Genomic DNA, 16951 nt, shown 5'->3' on the forward strand with positions numbered 1-16951 from the left:
CCCTAAAGTGCTCATGGTGAAAAATAGAGATGGTATTTCTGCCATATAGATGGCACTGCAAAGGGGTATGTTGAGGGGTGGAAAGTCTATAAATAGACCCCATTTTAATACTTTTACAAATGGCTTGAGAATAAAAAGTAGAGCACGTTAATGAAATCTGCAAATAGTATTCAGGCACATTCAGAAAAAGATTATTAAAAGTACTGTAAAAGGAAAAACTAAATTACTTTGATGCATGGAATAATAGAAATGGCATGAAGTTTTTTACTGCAAGGCTTCTGGGATTAACACCCTAAAATTCCTGCTGTAATGTATTTATGCATATCAGGTGATTTTGGGATGATTAAGCCACTAAAATGATGCAGATGTGAAACTAGTGGAGGCAATTTTACAACCTTGGTCTATGCATTTCCAACAGAGCTAAGGAAAAAGCAATGCCCTTGTAAAATATAGTCTGGGGTATCACCATTCTGGTGGTTATTTTTTTGAGATAGATCAGCTTGTGTTAGAACAGGAGAAGCACTATTCATGGGAAGAAACTTATCTATGGGAAGAAAATTCTTCTAACTCTATATGAACTCGCACTATGAAGACTAAGGGCAACATAACTTTCTAAATATACCTAGACTAAACACGAGGCAGGAAGAAAATCTAATTTGGATAAAGAACAATATCTATCCCTGTGCCAGCAAACCAGCAGCAAATACAGTGAAAGTAAATACGCTGGAAGTCAGAAGGATTTCCAGCTCTCTAAAAGCAAACTCTGGAATAGGTATTCAGTAAGAGATATGAGGACAAAAAACTTAACTCACCTTAGACACTATAAACTTATACATGGCTGCACATGACTGCCATGTGAGGGGCCTAAACTTAGAACTGTAAGGCACTTCTGATTTATCATGTTCCTCTCATAGATGATATACAACTTTTTTTCCTGGTTGACTTCATCAGGCTGCCATAGATCTGGCCATACCAGATCTGGGCAATACTAAACTCTCATAAGGCTAGCAAATGTTTGGACTACCTGGTATAACTGGAGCTGCCAAAGGATCTTTCTAATGTCCCAACACACCAGAAAAAATAATACTAACTTTTTCAATAGAAGTCAAATCCACCTCAGACTAACAAGAAGAATTCATTTCTAACAGTGCAGTGTTGCAGTGTGTTGCAGGAGCCAGCAGGGAGCTGCAAAATTGAGGCAAGACTTTCCGTGGTTCAAAACCATGGTGACAGTGGTTATCCACCCTGGAAACATGGCAGGTAAGAATGATGCCCACAGTTCATACTAACCCATCGCCCAGGAATTTCCTTCTAAGGCACACTATTACGTTCCCTCCATACAACTCAAGGAAGGGAAACAAGAAATCCTTTGAAAATCCTAGTTTATTCCAGAACTGCCAAAGCTGAAAAATCTCCTTGTCCTTAGGATAAATTTGGGTACAGACTGTACTCTGCCATTTGGTTTTCAGGGAGCTTGTGCAAGCTATAGACCCAAGCTGACACAGCAGATTAGTTCTATGTAATGACCATTCTGTCTGTGTACCCCCAGCTATTACAGCATCTGTAATTGGCAGGGCAGTTGCATTACACTACTAGCCTCTTCTGTATATGGAACAGAAACACAGAGAAACTAAATAACGAGTCCTGTTGCATATTTCTGCTGTAACTTCAGAGGTTAACCACCTTTAGATAGCCTGTCCAACTATTAGGCCCTTGAATTCCCCTAGCACTAAGACAGTAAATCTTACCTAAGGGTCTTTCTGAGGACTTCCACTTAAGTCCTTGCTTTTTGTGCAGGACCAGTGAGAACTTGGCTGTGACCTGTAAGCTACTGAGAGGAAGAAAAGCCACCACCTAAGCAAATGGCCCTATTAGGAGCAGGAAGCCCTTTGCAGGCATCTTTAGAGTGGGTCCAGAATAGAACGATTTCAGAGAGACTAAAGTGTCACTACTGTAGTCTATGCTAATCAAAGAATGACTTAATCTGGAGTAAATGACAATTACATGAAACAAGTGTCTAGAGAAAGTAGCCTAAAATACACTAGTGCTGCATTGACCCCTTTTGGGTTGGCAAGTTTGCCTTCACAACAGTCTTGAGATGAAAGAGGCAGTAAGCTGGTAATTGGAGTTGGCATTTTGTGTGCTTGAACATAGATATCTGCTGGATGAAGACTTTTAAGTGTTTGTTACAGACCTGTTGAAACAGGCTAGCTTAAACTATCACCCTACCTACCATTAAGTGTACCAGTAAAGTGTTCCCAAATACCACAGAAGACCATGGTAGAGGCAGCACAGAAGCTGTGTGAAAGAAAGCATATAAGTTTTCCAAATACTTAGTGTAAGTTACTGCTGATAAACTTCCAAGTGTGAATCATAAGCAACATGTTCTGGTCAACCAGTCATAAATCCTAAAGATAACTCTGAAGGTCAAAATAGCTAAACTTAGTGACTGTTATGTTCAGCTCCCCCTTTCTCAGTACACTGAAGTGCTAACCGACACGGTGGCTGCTAGACAAGAAGAGCCAGGAAGAAACGGAACATAAGCAGATACAAAAACAAATACAGAATGTTTCCTGTAAGACAATTAATGCACTCACTTGTTTTAAACAATGCTTATGCTCTTACTATTACAGCTTCAAATACAGGAATAAGTGTCACAAGATGCCAAAAGTCTAGATCTAGTAACACTGTCCACCTAACTTAAATCTTTTTCTTCTATTGACATTTTGCCTCCTGGTGTCAATCTTATCTACTCCAATGTAATGCCTGGCCTGTGAAAAGCCAAATTGTCAGGCACGTGTCTCAATTCTTGGGCAGAATATTAGTTTAATAAATACTGAGTGTGACTCAGTCATCTGTGTGTCTGACATCCTCCTGAATTCCCCTTCTGCAGGCTGCTGAGGGAGCAAACCAGACCCACTGTTGTCACAACTCAACTGCTGCTCTGGGTGTGCCGTGACTGCTCCCGGCCACTGTCACTGCTCACTGCTCTGACAGTGTCTCAGGTACTGCACAAACCCAACTACAAAGTGATCCAGTGATACCAGTCTCTATAACCTCATTCTTATCCCATGTATCTCTATCTGTATACCACTGGTGGCTATGGTTTATACTTTCTTTCCATTAAGACCCAGTCTTACAATGTGGAGGTTGCTCACTTAAATACCTGTTTTACCTCTTCCCAGTTAACCTCACTTAGGACACACTCCATTCCTAGTCAAACTTCATTCTTAACAAAAATAAAGAACTTGAAATTAATGTCTCGAATGACTAGTCTAGTGTTGCAGTATTGTATACTGTTGCTTTGTAAGAAATAAACTGAAGAGCCAATGTCTAATTCAGAGTGTGAGCAACCTGAAGGAACACTTCGTCAGATACCAACTAAGTTTATTTTTAATTACTCCAATGAAGCTCTCATTGTCTTTAATTGCAGTTGTAGATCCTCAGTGTTGCTACAGATAGACCCCAGAAATCAAGCCAAGCCCCATAAGATAAGACACACAGCAAAAATATGAAGCCTAATTTAAGCCCCTCACAGGAGGAATGCAACAACAGGCAGGCAAAGACAGGTACTCTCCCAGAACTCCTCGAATCTGCTTAATCATTTTCATTCGCCCTGCACTTCCTCAACAAGAAAGGTAAGGTTCCTCCTACGGACAAGTTGCTTCCACCACAGACCTCTGATTTAGAATTGGATCTTAATTTATTAATGAAAAAAGATTTTGCGGGATAACGGGAAGAATACCATTCTCTGCATCCTGAAGAAAAGGAGTAAGAGAGAAGTGGATGGTGATTGTACAGACTTCAGCCAGAAGCAAGAGCTGTGAGGAGCCAGAGCATGCACTGGAGGATGAGACGTGCAGTCCAGTCACGTGTGAAAGTTGTGAGGGAAAGGATTGTTCTGAAATTGTCTGCGATCATTAAGATGAATTGTCATTGAGAAGGGAAATCTGCAGGCTACATTTGCTTTATCAAATCAAGTATGTACAAGCCTTCTCAGTTTATTAGTTCAAATGTGGCCAAACACAAACCAAGTATCAGGTATGGGAAGAGACACTTTCCAATCACAGTTTTGCTTCCTCAAACTTTAAACCCATTTTCCAAAAAAAAAATAATTCACTTTCTGCAAAAGCCTCAATTCAATCTTTCAACTCCATTTTTCCCTAGCTCTGTTCTCAGAAGTGACTATTATTTTAGCACAAATATACGTATTCTCTAAGCTTGTAACAGATACCTTGCATGGAAACCTATATTTCCAAAATTTTAAACTTTGCCCAACTTCAAAGGCAATTGAGAACTGGGTTCATAATAGGAAGTACTGACCAACAGCACTGGGCGGTGCTACCAGACCTGCTTACAATAATTTTGGCAGAAGCTCAAGATGGGAACAGTGGCTTATGTGTCTGTGTAACCTGACTGAGGCCATTTGTATGGAAATCTAGCAGGATGTCTGAAGGAATTAAGCTGAATTGTTTGAAGAGACCCTGTCAAGTAGTTCTCTCTGATGGGAGATCTCCTTTGTCACTGGAGATGAGCATCACAGAATACCACAACTGGAACAGCTAGTACTGGAGCTACTACCAGTTCTGCTAGGCCCTGGTAAAACCCCACCAACAAATCAGAAAGTATTGCAGGGATTTATTGCAGAATTTATTACTGGATTTGTTGCAGAAATCCAGCAATAAATGTAGAAGTTAGGAAGAAGGTGCCTGGGAAAGGCAGTAAACTGAACGTCCTGGCCAGAGAAATGAGGTCTACTGAAAAAATAAGTGCAGGCTATGTGGGAAGAGATCTCTTGAACACATTTGAGAAACAGGAGGGAAACGGTCTTAAGAACACCAGGAAATCTTCAGGATTAGAAAATAAGTCAAGATGCACATCCTGACAGGAGAGGATGGTTTCAAAAGCTTCTACCTAACCAATGATGAAAGATTAATTCCTCCCAAGCTTGCCACTTGCAAGTTTGGAATTGTCATTGCGCTTTCCTACTAGTGATCAGCTTCCCTACTGACTATGACTTCCTTGTCTCATCTAACTTAGTGCTCAGTCACTTCTATTTCCTTACCTTAGACTGTCAGGTGTTCCTGACTTCCACAGATCTTTTCTAGTGTTATTGTGTGCATGCATAGGACCGATTAACACATATTTAAAATGAAACAAAAAAGCCTAATTCATGACTGTTTTACAACCAACTGTTGGCTCACTTTCCTTAACATTTTAATCTTTAGCCAAAATTGGCACTACTTGGATGTTTTCAGCTGTGGAAGAAAGCAAGCTAGAAAAAGACTGCTAGAGCAGGAAGCGCAGGCTCCGTTACTGACAACACTCTTTCTGGCATCGAGTCCAAAAGCTTTGAACTATTTTAAGAGTATTAACACCACAAAAGAGGGAAGCATTAAAGAAGAATGTGATGCATCCTTTTTAGCCAACAGCAGAAATAGCTTCAGCATTCACTCTGACAAGATAAATGAACAATCAGCTTTTCTAAGACTAGACAAGAGAACATTAAGATTGTAATATAGCTGAGAGAAAATGTGACTAGTTGAACACATTCATTTTTACTGCATATTACTCCACTCAGTTCTCCACTGGAAATGAGGACAAGGTGCAGCTGAGGAGGATATGGTAAAATGCAAGATTTTGTCTGCCATATTGTATACATTTATGAAAAAAAAAAAAGTGGATTTAATGAACATGCTACTTTTGAAGTATGCTCAAATAGACAGACAACTTCAGGGGAAGAAAGGATTTACAGATTGATCAAACCACTATACTTATTCAAGGAACTGATGGATGGATCCTAAGGTGTCATACCTTACCTGAGATAGAATAACCACCACAGCAGTATAGACTGAGGACTGACTGAAAAATGGATGTGAAGGTCCTGGTGGACCATGTCATGGACACGAGCAGGGCCGCTCCATGAGGGCAGATAAGCTGGGAACCGAGGCTGACCACAGGACAGGCACGGCAGTGTCCTCACCAACCAAGGTGCAGTCCCACAGGATTTGGGCAGGGCTCGGTTGGTGACAGGCCTTCTTGAGAGTCCAAGACAAGCCAAAATAATGAGTCAGGTCCAGGCTCCAGCCAGAAAGTCCAGCCAGGAACAGCAAAAGACAGCAGAGACAAAGTCCATGCAGGAGCAAGGGTTGGAGACAAGACTATACATTACATAGATCCATCCAGGAAGGCCAACTGATAAGCCAAGACAACAGGAGACAGGACTTGGCACAGGTAAACCTATAGTACCACACATGTTAAAGTCCCAGGAGAGGGTGTCAGGGCAATTAAGGCCCAGTCGTGCACTTCACTTGGCCCTGACAGATACCAAGCTAAACATAAGTGAGGAGAATGCCACAGCAGTGAGCAAAGCTATCTTCATAAAGACATACTAGGTTGTTTTTACAGGCATGAAGTCTGTAGATCAAAAGAATTATTAGTCCTCTTTACTCAGCACTTGTTAGATCACATCTGGAAAACCACATCACACTTTGGGCCCCCCAGTATGAGTTGATAAATTGCAGTCAGTGTAGCTGAGGGCAATCAAGATGGTCGGGGGTGGGAGCACACGCCCTGTAAGAAGAGGATGAGGGAACTGCGTTCAGTCCAAAGATTTGAAGGGGAACACAAGAACTTCCTTCCAGTACCTGAGATTATCAAGAAAATGGAGCAAAACTTTCTACTGAGGTGCACAGCAGCAGGATGAGAGGCAACGGTCATATGGGGAGGTTCTGATTTAAGGGGAAAAAACTTCACTGTGACAGTAACCAAGAATTGCCACAGGTTGTCCAGATAAGTTGTGCACTCTCCTTTCCTGGAGGTTTTCAAGACCCTGCTGGACAAAGCCCTTAGCAACTTGGTCAGAGTTGAAGAAGCAGAAGGTTGGTCTAGAGACCTCTTGAGCATCCCCAGCCTGAACAACACTATTCTATTTCTATTGCTCCCATGGCTACTGAAGTGTGCTGCTCAACACACAAGTCCACATGAGAATGAAGGACCTTTGAGCATTCTGAAGAAGTTGTTGAAGAATCTCATTTTGAATACAAGCTAGAAGTACAGAAACACTCAACTGAAGTAGTCCTTTACTGAACACAGAATTTTTTTATTTAAAAATAAGAATGCTTTTTGCATACTCTTCAGGGTTTTTTTTTTACTTTACCTCCTTGTACACAAACTTCTAAGCCTTTAGCTCTTGTATTGCTATTCTTTAGAATAAGACTCATTGTACTCATTGTACATTGCACTGTTTGCCCAATAAACACGCTTCAGGACTGAAGTGTGTTGTCACACATTCACTACCTTTGAACTCCTCAATCTCTGACTGTTGGTTCAATTTTCCTTCTGCTTGTCTCTCCTTTCAGTGCAGCCCTGCTGATCTCCCCACTTGCTTCAACTGTGAAGTTGAATGTTACCCTGAAATACATTTAATGTTTCAGCATGAATTACATGACCTCCTAGGTAAACCACAAAATCAACCTTTTACATGGTTCTACTGCTGCTTGTCCAGTAATGAGTGCTGCCATCCCCCCTTCAGCAGTGAAAGCTGCCATTTCTTGGGAGAAAAATACTTGCATTCCTCTTTTGAATAGGAAAGATGAATCTTGCTGTCGTCCCATTTCCTTGATCCTTTCTTCTGCCTTTGGCTATTACATTGTATCACCTGCATAGAAACATCGCTCATTTACACCCAGTTTACGTGAACAGCCTGTGAGCGTTCAAGGCTCGTATCGGCCTGCTCAGTTAGCTGATATGTTCCAGACTTTGTCTAAGTTCAACAGTAGAGGTCAGCTAAGGTCTTCTCAAGGTTGGGAGGATGGGAGAACTATGGTTCTACTACACCTGACTGCTGTAAGAGTGGAGTGGTCTCGCGGGAACGGGGGAAGGGAACAGCCGATGCTGCTTAGTGGTCTGCACCACGATGGACTCGCTCCCAAGGAGACCAAGCCTGGTCCTGCGCACTGGCTGCTCCTTGGCAGTTGCAGACCTTCCAATGTAGTTTCACCTGAAGGTATCAAACCTCCAAGCCTGCTCCAGTGTGCAAAGCGAAGTGGAAATCATCAGCTTTGTTTGACAGGCAAACTCCTAAACCAAACTGGGACGCCAGTGGAGGCACAATCCCAGAGTCCTTTCCCTCCCACGGGTGTACAATGTTCTCTCCAGCACACTTTTCAGAGGTGACGCTGCCTTGTAACTCACATCCAATAATGTGAAGTGAGCTCCAGATGGAGTTACATGAGAAAAAAAGTGCATTTCAGATCAGTTTTAAACCTTGCTTGGTTTTGGTTTTTTGGTTTTTTTTTTTTTTTTTTGTCTGCCATAAAGCAGTTCCACTTGGAGAGCCGCTGGCCACCTTCCCCGCTCCCCACACCACCTTCTAAGCCGTATTTTAAAAAACCCGTTCTTCCCATCCCACTGAAAATCCACCAGTGCCGCTGAGGGGGAGGAACAACCCCGCCGCCAGCGCGCTCCACCTCACCGCCGCCCCGAGCCCACCGCCGCCCATGCAGACACGCGCCGCTGACGCGGGCAGCACCCAAGCAAGCCTCGCGCTGCGCTGAGCTCCTCCCGCCCTGCCCACTCGCGGCGCCACCACCTCAGCCCGCTCTCCCTGACCCGGCCTGGCCCCGCCCGGGAGGCCTCGCAGCGCTCCTCCGCCCACACGCGGGGCCAGGCAGGTGCGGCGGCCTCGAACCGCCGGCGGGCGGTGGCGGCGGGCCCCGCCCCAGGGCTCTGCAGGTCCCGCCGCGTGCGCCGGACCCGCCCCGGAGGCGGTCGGTCGCTCGAGCGGGTCGGCGGGTTGGGAGGTGCGCGGCGCGGAGGGCCTGTCTCTGGCGCGGCCACCCTCCTGGCTGGAGGCCGGCGGTCACGCTGCTGCGGCGGCGGCGCCGCTGCTGCTGCTTCGCCTCCGCGCCGGGCCGGGCCGGGCCGGGCCGCGCCCGGGATTGGCTGCGCCGCCGCCTCGTCCCAGAATGCAGCGCATGGCGCGTCATTGAAGAGAGACCATGATGGCGGCGGCGGCCGCGGCCGCCGCGGCGGTGGGGGGGGCACCCGAGGTGATCGCCCAGCTGGAGAACGCGGCCAAAGTCCTGATGGTGAGGCGGGCGGCGGCGGCAGCAGCAGCAGCAGGCGCCGCGCCCGGAGCGCCCGCGCCGGTCCCCTCCCTCTCTCCCTCCTCCCCGCTTCGGCTCCCGCCGCCCGCCGAGCCTCCCACCGCCCTCGCCCCTCAGGCGCGGGGCGCAGCCCGCCGGGGTGCGGCGCCTCCGCCGCCCCCTCCCCGCCTCCTCCCGCTCCCCGGCCGGCCTCCCTCCTCCCCTCCTTCTCTCCTTCCTTCCCCTCCGCGGGCGACGGCCGCGCCGGCTCGTCCCTGTCACCCCGCAGCCGGGTTCGGCCCCCGCCGCGCACGCCTCTCCGGTCCTCCATGTGCCGCCCGCTCTCCTCCGCCCCGGGCAGGCTGATCCCGGCGGGGTGGCCCGTCTTGTCCACTTCACCCCCTCCCCCGCCCCGCCATTGTCCGCCGCAGAAACCCACGCCGAAGTTGCCGGTGAGCAACTCTCCTTCCCGGCGGCGGGGGCCGGGCCCCGGGGCGCCTCCCGCGGCAGCGGCGGGGTGGAGGGAGGTCGTGCCCGGTCCCCGGCCCAGCTGGGGCCGTGGGCCACCGTCGGCAGCGTGGAGGCCACCTCAGAAGTGCCGCGAACCGCGGGCTGGGCGCCGCTGCCTTCCAGAGTGTTCCTTCCCGCGGAGGGGCAGGGGGAAGCCGGAGGCTCATGGTGCTGCCGCCGTGAAGCAGAGGGCTTGTTGGTGCTTCCGTGCCCTTATCTCTTCATTACCCGTTTATTAACTGTTGGTGCTGGCTGTGAGTGCCTTGTGCGTTATTTTTCCATATTTGCATGGAAAAGAAAGTCCCCACAGCAAAGATCCGCGTTGTGATGGAGTTAAATGGCTGTAGCGGCTGTTGATGTTAAAACATCCTAGTTGCACATCCTTGTAGAAGTTTTTGGTTCCTTTGAATGAAGAGTTGAATGTATTTGCCTGTGTCATTTTCAGGTCTTACTTGCAGATCTTCTAAAAATGGCTGGCTTAAAGCCTTCCCCACAAAATTTGTCGTACCAAAATGTGATTCCAATGGAAATAAAGTGTGTGAGTTGTCGATACTAAAGGGATTTCAGAAGAACTAAGCAAATAGTAGGAAAGTTTGCCTGGTATGGATAATCGATCAGTGACCAGAGCCTGAATGATTGCAAGTTTAATGTCTAGCCAAAGTGGCCCAACTGTAAAGTGACAGGTGTTCCGCTTTACTTGCAGGTGTTCTCATCAAAATACTTGTGTGTTATGCCGTGTGAAGTCAAAGCCTAAAAAATGTTGACTGTGTTTCCAAACAGGAAAGTAAAGGCAGATAGCTTAGCAACAATCACTTACCCTTTCAAACAAAAACTTCTCGAAGTCTGCAAATGCTGATGCATTGTAAGCTTTGAGTTGCTTTTGATTCATGCATGCCTTTGCAAAACATAACTGTAGATTATTAGATGTTCTCATCGTGTCTGTGTATCTCAGTTTTAAAAATAACGTAGTTGCTGTAATTACCAGAAGGGTTTGACTGTGTAGGGGAAATATGTAATAAGTGTTATTATGAGACAGAACACGCGTGTAGAAAGAAGCTGGCAGAAGTTTTTAGTATCAAACTGATAACACATGGAGGGGCATGTCCAGAGTTTTGCATCTGTGCTAGAAAACTTCACGTTACTTGTGTTGGCATAGTTTCCCTAGCCTAGTCCTGCTGCCGTAGAGAGGGAAATGCAACTTAATGGGGAGTTTAAGTAAATAAGTGTTAATACAGTGAAAAGATGCAAGCCTTTTATGGTAATGTTTATTCTGCTGTTGAAGAATAGGTGCTAAACTTGCAGGTAAAACTAAGTCTCGGGTTTGTAAGCACGTGGTTGTTAGGATCCTTGTTGAATTTCTAGCTTCCTCTCTCCCTCCAGCCTCTGACAGTATGAAAACTGACTTGTGGTGGTCATTAGCTTTTTCTTGTTCTTCTTTTTTCTTTTCCACAGCTGCTCTTGGAAGTCTCATAGATAACACTGAACTCACAAGAATTAGTTAGATGGCTCTTCCTGAGGAAGCCACGTAAAACAGAGAGATTTACTAAAGCTGTCCATGAGGCTAAGGATCCGGAATCAGGCTTTAAGCTGGTTTGGCTCTAGAAGAGCTGTGAGAACTGCTGAGAGCTATTGTTCTGTGTTACTTCTTCACAAAAATCATCAGGTCTTTGGAGCGATGAAGGAGAGGAGTGCAGCTCACTGTGTCTGCTGCTTTATAAAGGTGGATGTGAGACCCGAGAGACTGAAAGGGTTATGCGCTCTTCTCCTGTTCTTTCTCACTAGCAACTGTGGAAAAACAAGGGCTGAATCATGTTTCAGGACTGCACCTGAACAGTGATGATTTAATTTAGCCAGAGGACTACGCTGTTTGGTAAAACCTGGTAAAATGTGTACTTGGGGATGAGGGCAAGAATTAACTGCGTGTGGCAGTTGGGGAGTGTAAACTGATCAAGCAAACTGGTGGGATCACTTAGAAAGTTATTTATGTAAAAATCTGAGGACTTGGGGCAGGGTGGTGATGGAGATCACGAGTAGAGGCTGGCACCTTGCAGTGGAGCCGTACCTAAAGCGATGGGAAAGGGCAGAGCTGCGAATGGTCTGACAATAGATGACAGCAAATTTTAACTGGGCACGTAGTGGTGGAGGGATTCAGCGAGGTTTTCTTGTGGCAGCTGAGACAGTAGCAATCCATGCAAAATACAGTCAGATAGGGAGGCATCAAAGGTGGTGCAATGTATCCGAGGATGGAGCAGGGAGCAGTGGTGGTTTATGTGATACTTGTCTTCATTTCAAACTGAAATACTGAACCTTGGGGGAGAATAATGGACTAGAGGAATTCAGACATGCTAATAAAAAAGACCTGTATGTGTTTAATTAACTTTCCTTGAGGGTACGTATGGATTACCATGAGCTTTCTCAATCTTTGATAAGTATTCTCATAGTACTTTTTTTTGTTGTTGTTGTTGTTGGTCTGGGTTAGTTGGGTTTTCATTTGGAAAACTACTTTTTATGTGTCAGATAAGAGATATGTTAGTTCTGATCTCATAAATTGCTGATTTTTATGGACTTTGCAAAACATGGCGTGCAGTGTATGAAAACTGGAAAGATTCAATCTGTTCTCTCGCCAAGCTCTACAGAGCTCTCTCTCACCAAGCTCTATAGAGCTCTACAGCTCTATAGAAATGCTCTTCCTTTGTTACCAATAACGCCTTTCAACAGATTCTAGGTAGCCCCCATTCCAAAGGCTTAGTTTGGAAAATGATTGAAATTTGGTATAAGTTGAAGAGTTGTTATAAAAGATGAAGCTTGAGTTGTCATTAACTGCCAAATATGACTTTGAATGCTGGTCTTGTGACAGTTTTCTTTGGTGTGTGTAAGAGCATTTGCTATATTAAACAGTATGTGGGGTTTGGGTACTTAATTCCTTTCCAACAAATATAATGGTAAGGTCCGCATAGTGCCTTGTAACTTAAAATGTAAAATGCTGTGCAGTCATTCAGTGCCATAGGCTGATATACACCTTTTACCTGTCTGACTTTGGCTTGGTGAAGACCATACACCACGATCTGTATCAACCGAATGGACTTATTGCTCCTGCATTTCCAACTGGCATGGCATCCCCTAACCAAATGTGTTTGGTTCCTATCTATTATGTTTTGTTTAGCTGAGGTGTTAATTAACGTCAAATATAATTAGTATCAGTTAAGCACCGTTTTAATAACTGCCTTCATGGATGAGAGAAGACATAGGTTGTATTATAAAGGAAAGAAATGTAAACATCACCCTGTAGGTGAGAGGATGAAGTAGGAAGTATGCTTAAAACCGTGTAGTTATTGCTGGGAGTTTATTAAAGCAGGTTCAAATTTTTTAGCATATGATGTTCTGTGACACCTACATCTAAATTCACAGGTTATAGCTTGTTCCCCCCAACCCCCTCCAAAAAGGGGTGCTCTGTTCCTACCTGCAGCTCCACTTTCTCCCTTGTGACCCTGTGCTGAACATATTAATATTGCTGAGATGACACAGGAATTAAACAAGGGAATGGATTTCTGTCAAGTTAGCAAGACGAATTGGCTATCTGTGCAGCCATTAAGTTGCAGAGCTAGCACAGGGGGGTGAAATTAGATTGTTGGACATGTACAGGGCTGATCTGCCCCTATTAGCAGTGGTGAGCTGTCAGGTTGGCTCAAGTGTATCATATACTTTCACTGTACAATTTACTTGCTAACTCAAACTGTCTGGATATTAGGAATGCCAGACTTTTCTCAGAGGGGTGCAGTGAAAAGACAAGAAGTCACAAGTTTCAGAAAGGGAAATTCCAGCTGGAGAGAAGGAAAAAAAAAAAAAAAAAGTCACAGCAAGTGTGGTTGGTGAAGGCAGTGGAGCAGGCTACCTGGAGAGGCTATGGGATTTCTGAGCTTTGGAGATATTTAAAACTTGACTGAACAAGGCCCTGAACAACCTGACCTAACTTTGAAATGAAGCGATTTTGGGCAGGGGATTGAGTGAAGTGAGGTCCCTGTCATCCTATGGTATTCTATGCAGTATGAGTCTGAATAGCATTAACAGGTTCAAGAACAGTTAAGCAAAGGCTTTTCCGGAAGAATTCCCTTCTTTAAAAGTTTGTAAATGTTCTTATTTCACTGTGGTCTGTTCTGGGGTGTTGGGGGATTCACACTTTACTATCTTATCAGGGTACTAAAATTGTGGCTTATCCTGCCCTACTGAGGGAGGTTTCAAGCTGAAGTTGGGTAGTCTGACACTGGTCATACAAACTTCTCTTTCAGATGTTGAAATAAGCTTATAGAATACGAGCATAAGGGAGCACATTAGTATCCTTAAAATTCAGAACAAATTGTTTATATTGTCTACCCCAACAGTTTGTATGGTTGGCTTTTTTTTGACCTGCCTTTTGTTGAGTTAAGACCATGACAATCCTCCTTCCATGAGGAAGTTCAATTTCTCTTTGCAGCCTGTCTTCAATGCAGGGCATTTTTTCAGACTGTGAAGCATGACTAATAGTAAGGGTGAAAGGAAGAGATGGACTAGTTCTTATTTTGTTATGGCAGGTTACCTGTTGAAAGAAATCAGACGAATGAGTCATTCCAGTGCTGAGATTTGTTGAAGTCCTCCAAGTCATCACCCAGCAAAGCAAGCTGGATGTGTGCTGTATTATGTCTGGATTAGACCAAACATCTGCCCAGCTGAGTTCTGTTTCCAGTGATGGCCTCTAGCTGCTGCTTTAGAGAAAAGGTCTAAAAGCTAAAGATAATCCTTTAACTCGTATACCTTATAACCTTATTTGAATTAGCAATTTCAAGAGCTGGAGATAGCATTGTTGTGTTTAACGATTGTTGATCGACTTTTCTTCCAGTTGTTTCTGGCATGCATTTGTATTTTTTATTTTCTTAGTTTTTATATTATACTTGTCTGGTAGTAATAACTTTCACAGGTGTTTTTTGAAAAAAACCCCAACATTGTTATTTGAGAGAAGCCTGCTGTTTGATGATTTAATTCTTGAATTATGAGAAATACCCAATCATTGGTGTGATTTTTCTTCTATGGTATCCTTTGTGATTTTTATGGTTCTCTGTCGTATTGCATCCTCCAGTCATCTGTTAGCTAAACCGAAGGATCTTGCCAGTTTTTCAAGTGGGAGATTCCCCATACATCTAATCATCCCTATACTCTCCTGTAGCTTTTTAGATTTATGATACCGTTTTTGAGATGGGCTAACCAGAACTGCATTCTTTTGTGATGTGGGTACTTGAGGATTTTAGATGGCTGTAGATATTTGGTGTTCTGTATTCCTTTCATAATAGTACTTAACACTGTGCATTTCTTTATTACTTCAGAGCAGCAGGGTGATGTTTTCAGAGGACTATGCCCAAGCAGTCCAGATCTTTTTCTGGAGCAGTACAAAGTTACTTAGAGTTCATCATGTGCATGTATAGTTTTTCTTCCTTTTGCTTAAGAACTGGAATGGTTGGTGCATTTTACAGGCACACGGTTCAAATTACAGCTTGGGAGATAAGTAGGTGCAGTGTGTGGCATGCTAATGAAACTTACCTGGGAGCTGAGAAAAACTGTGCATTGGAACATACCTGAAGCACACGGTACTGAGGGTGAGGAGTTAAGAATAGGAATACGAGAATTGATATAGATTCTGGTATCTTTGAAAAGCAAACATAGCATCTAATGAAATGAAAATCTAGTGAAACGGGCTTCTTCATGCTTAGAGTTTATTTCCCATGACTGTTTCACAGAGGGAATATTCATCTTGGAATGAAGATGATGTTTCACACTCAGTTGACATGTTACTGTTACATTGGCGTATTTCTATATTTTGTTCTGAGTCGTCAATGACAATACTGTGTGTTTGCTCCTAAATTTGTCTGCTGGGGAGCTTCATTAGTCTGTAACTCCATCTGGATAGTTCTTCTTCGGGCACTACCTACTGCTGTCTTCCCTTTAACCTGCTTCCTAAGAGTCTTATCATTGTTATTCTAATCTGTATTCATTAGTTAATTAACAGCTTTCCATATGGAAGGGTGAAAGAAATACTCTTGATTAAGTTGAGCTGATGCTGTCACAAGTAGCTAAGTAACATACTCCTTTTCATAAATTTCTGACACTGTTTAGATACTAAAAAGTCTGTCTGGATTAGCTATATGTAAGATCTCCACTTCTGTGTCCTGGCTTGATGTAGGGGTGGAATTCTGGATTTTGATGATTATGTCCTTTTCTACCAGGGGAAAATGTATTGTTCGTATTTGTCTCCTTTCCTGCTTTCCAGGTTTTCTTGACTTTCCCAGAACAACAAAAAAGTGTAATTGATGCCTGTGTTGGGTCAGTGACCTGGTAAAGGGAATGTGGTAACAGTTGGAGCAATTTTTGATGCATAGTGGGGTGTATGGTGGGGGTGTATGAGTGGCATAAAACCACATCTGTACTGGGAGATGTGGCATAGAAGGGAGGGTGTCAGATCTGAGCTGTAGGAGACACTGATGGTGGTCTTCAGGTTTTGGTTTTTTTTAATCCCTTTAAAGTCTGTCTAAAACATCCTGTTGAATAGGGAGTAGTTGTTTGAATAGGGAGTTTGAGAAATGAGGGAAATCTGGCAGGAGGATATATTTTAAATAGTCCCTATTCTTTCCCTTCTCTGCCTCCCAAAAAGGAAACCCCTAAACTTTCCTACTTCTGAGACTTAATGATGACTGGCAGCTGTACAGTGGTATCTTTGGCTCTACCAAAACATGGAGTGGTAGCGCACCCACCTGGGTGGCTGCATGGTGAACTGGATTGGCAAACGGATAGAAGAGGAAAAGTTTTTCTAATTCTGGTAATTTTTACTATGTTGCATTAGAAACAAGTTTGCTACCTTGACTGCGATCAAAAAGCTTGCCTAAGCTCCTAAAAGAAACTTTGGTCAAATTATGCTGTTAAACCACTTAGGAAGTAGCAGATAGAATTCTCTCTATCTTCAGATCAAGACTGATTTTTTTTTTGAATGAAAAATACACTTAAAGCTATTTAGATTAATATAAGAGCAAGCGAATGAAGTTTTATTGCTTTCGTTACTCTAGAAGTCAGATAACTTGGTTTAGTGGTGCCTACCAAATAAAAAATTTACAGAACTATAAAAGTGAATATGATGAAAGGCTAAAGATATATCATGGTTTGTGCTGAAATTATGAATTTCAGTATTTATCCTCATGCAGTCCAGCTGTTATGTGCAGCTGTGCAAAATGGTAGAGGCACAGCTGTAGTAGTGTTGAAAATAAGCCTTATGCCAGGGTCTTTTGAAGGCTTTGTATAATTAATTTGTGTCTGTGAAATCAATAAAGTGCATA

The 16951-nt window shown here is 44.0% G+C and overlaps 1 protein-coding gene across 1 annotated transcript in view; it reads left to right on the forward strand.

Annotated features, from left to right (window-relative positions):
- Positions 1-9005: 9005 nt before the first annotated feature.
- Positions 9006-16951, forward strand: part of XPO4 (exportin 4) — a gene marked incomplete at its 5' end in the record, with an annotated part of 76267 nt that continues 68321 nt past the window's right edge. Inside the window, one exon of the mRNA XM_082495972.1 lies at positions 9006-9092. Coding sequence (XP_082352098.1) covers positions 9006-9092 — 87 coding nt within the window. The remainder of the gene's footprint in view (positions 9093-16951) is intronic.

Source organism: Vanellus vanellus (assembly GCF_965231255.1).
Source record: "Vanellus vanellus genome assembly, chromosome: 1".
Lineage (NCBI taxonomy): Eukaryota > Metazoa > Chordata > Aves > Charadriiformes > Charadriidae > Vanellus > Vanellus vanellus.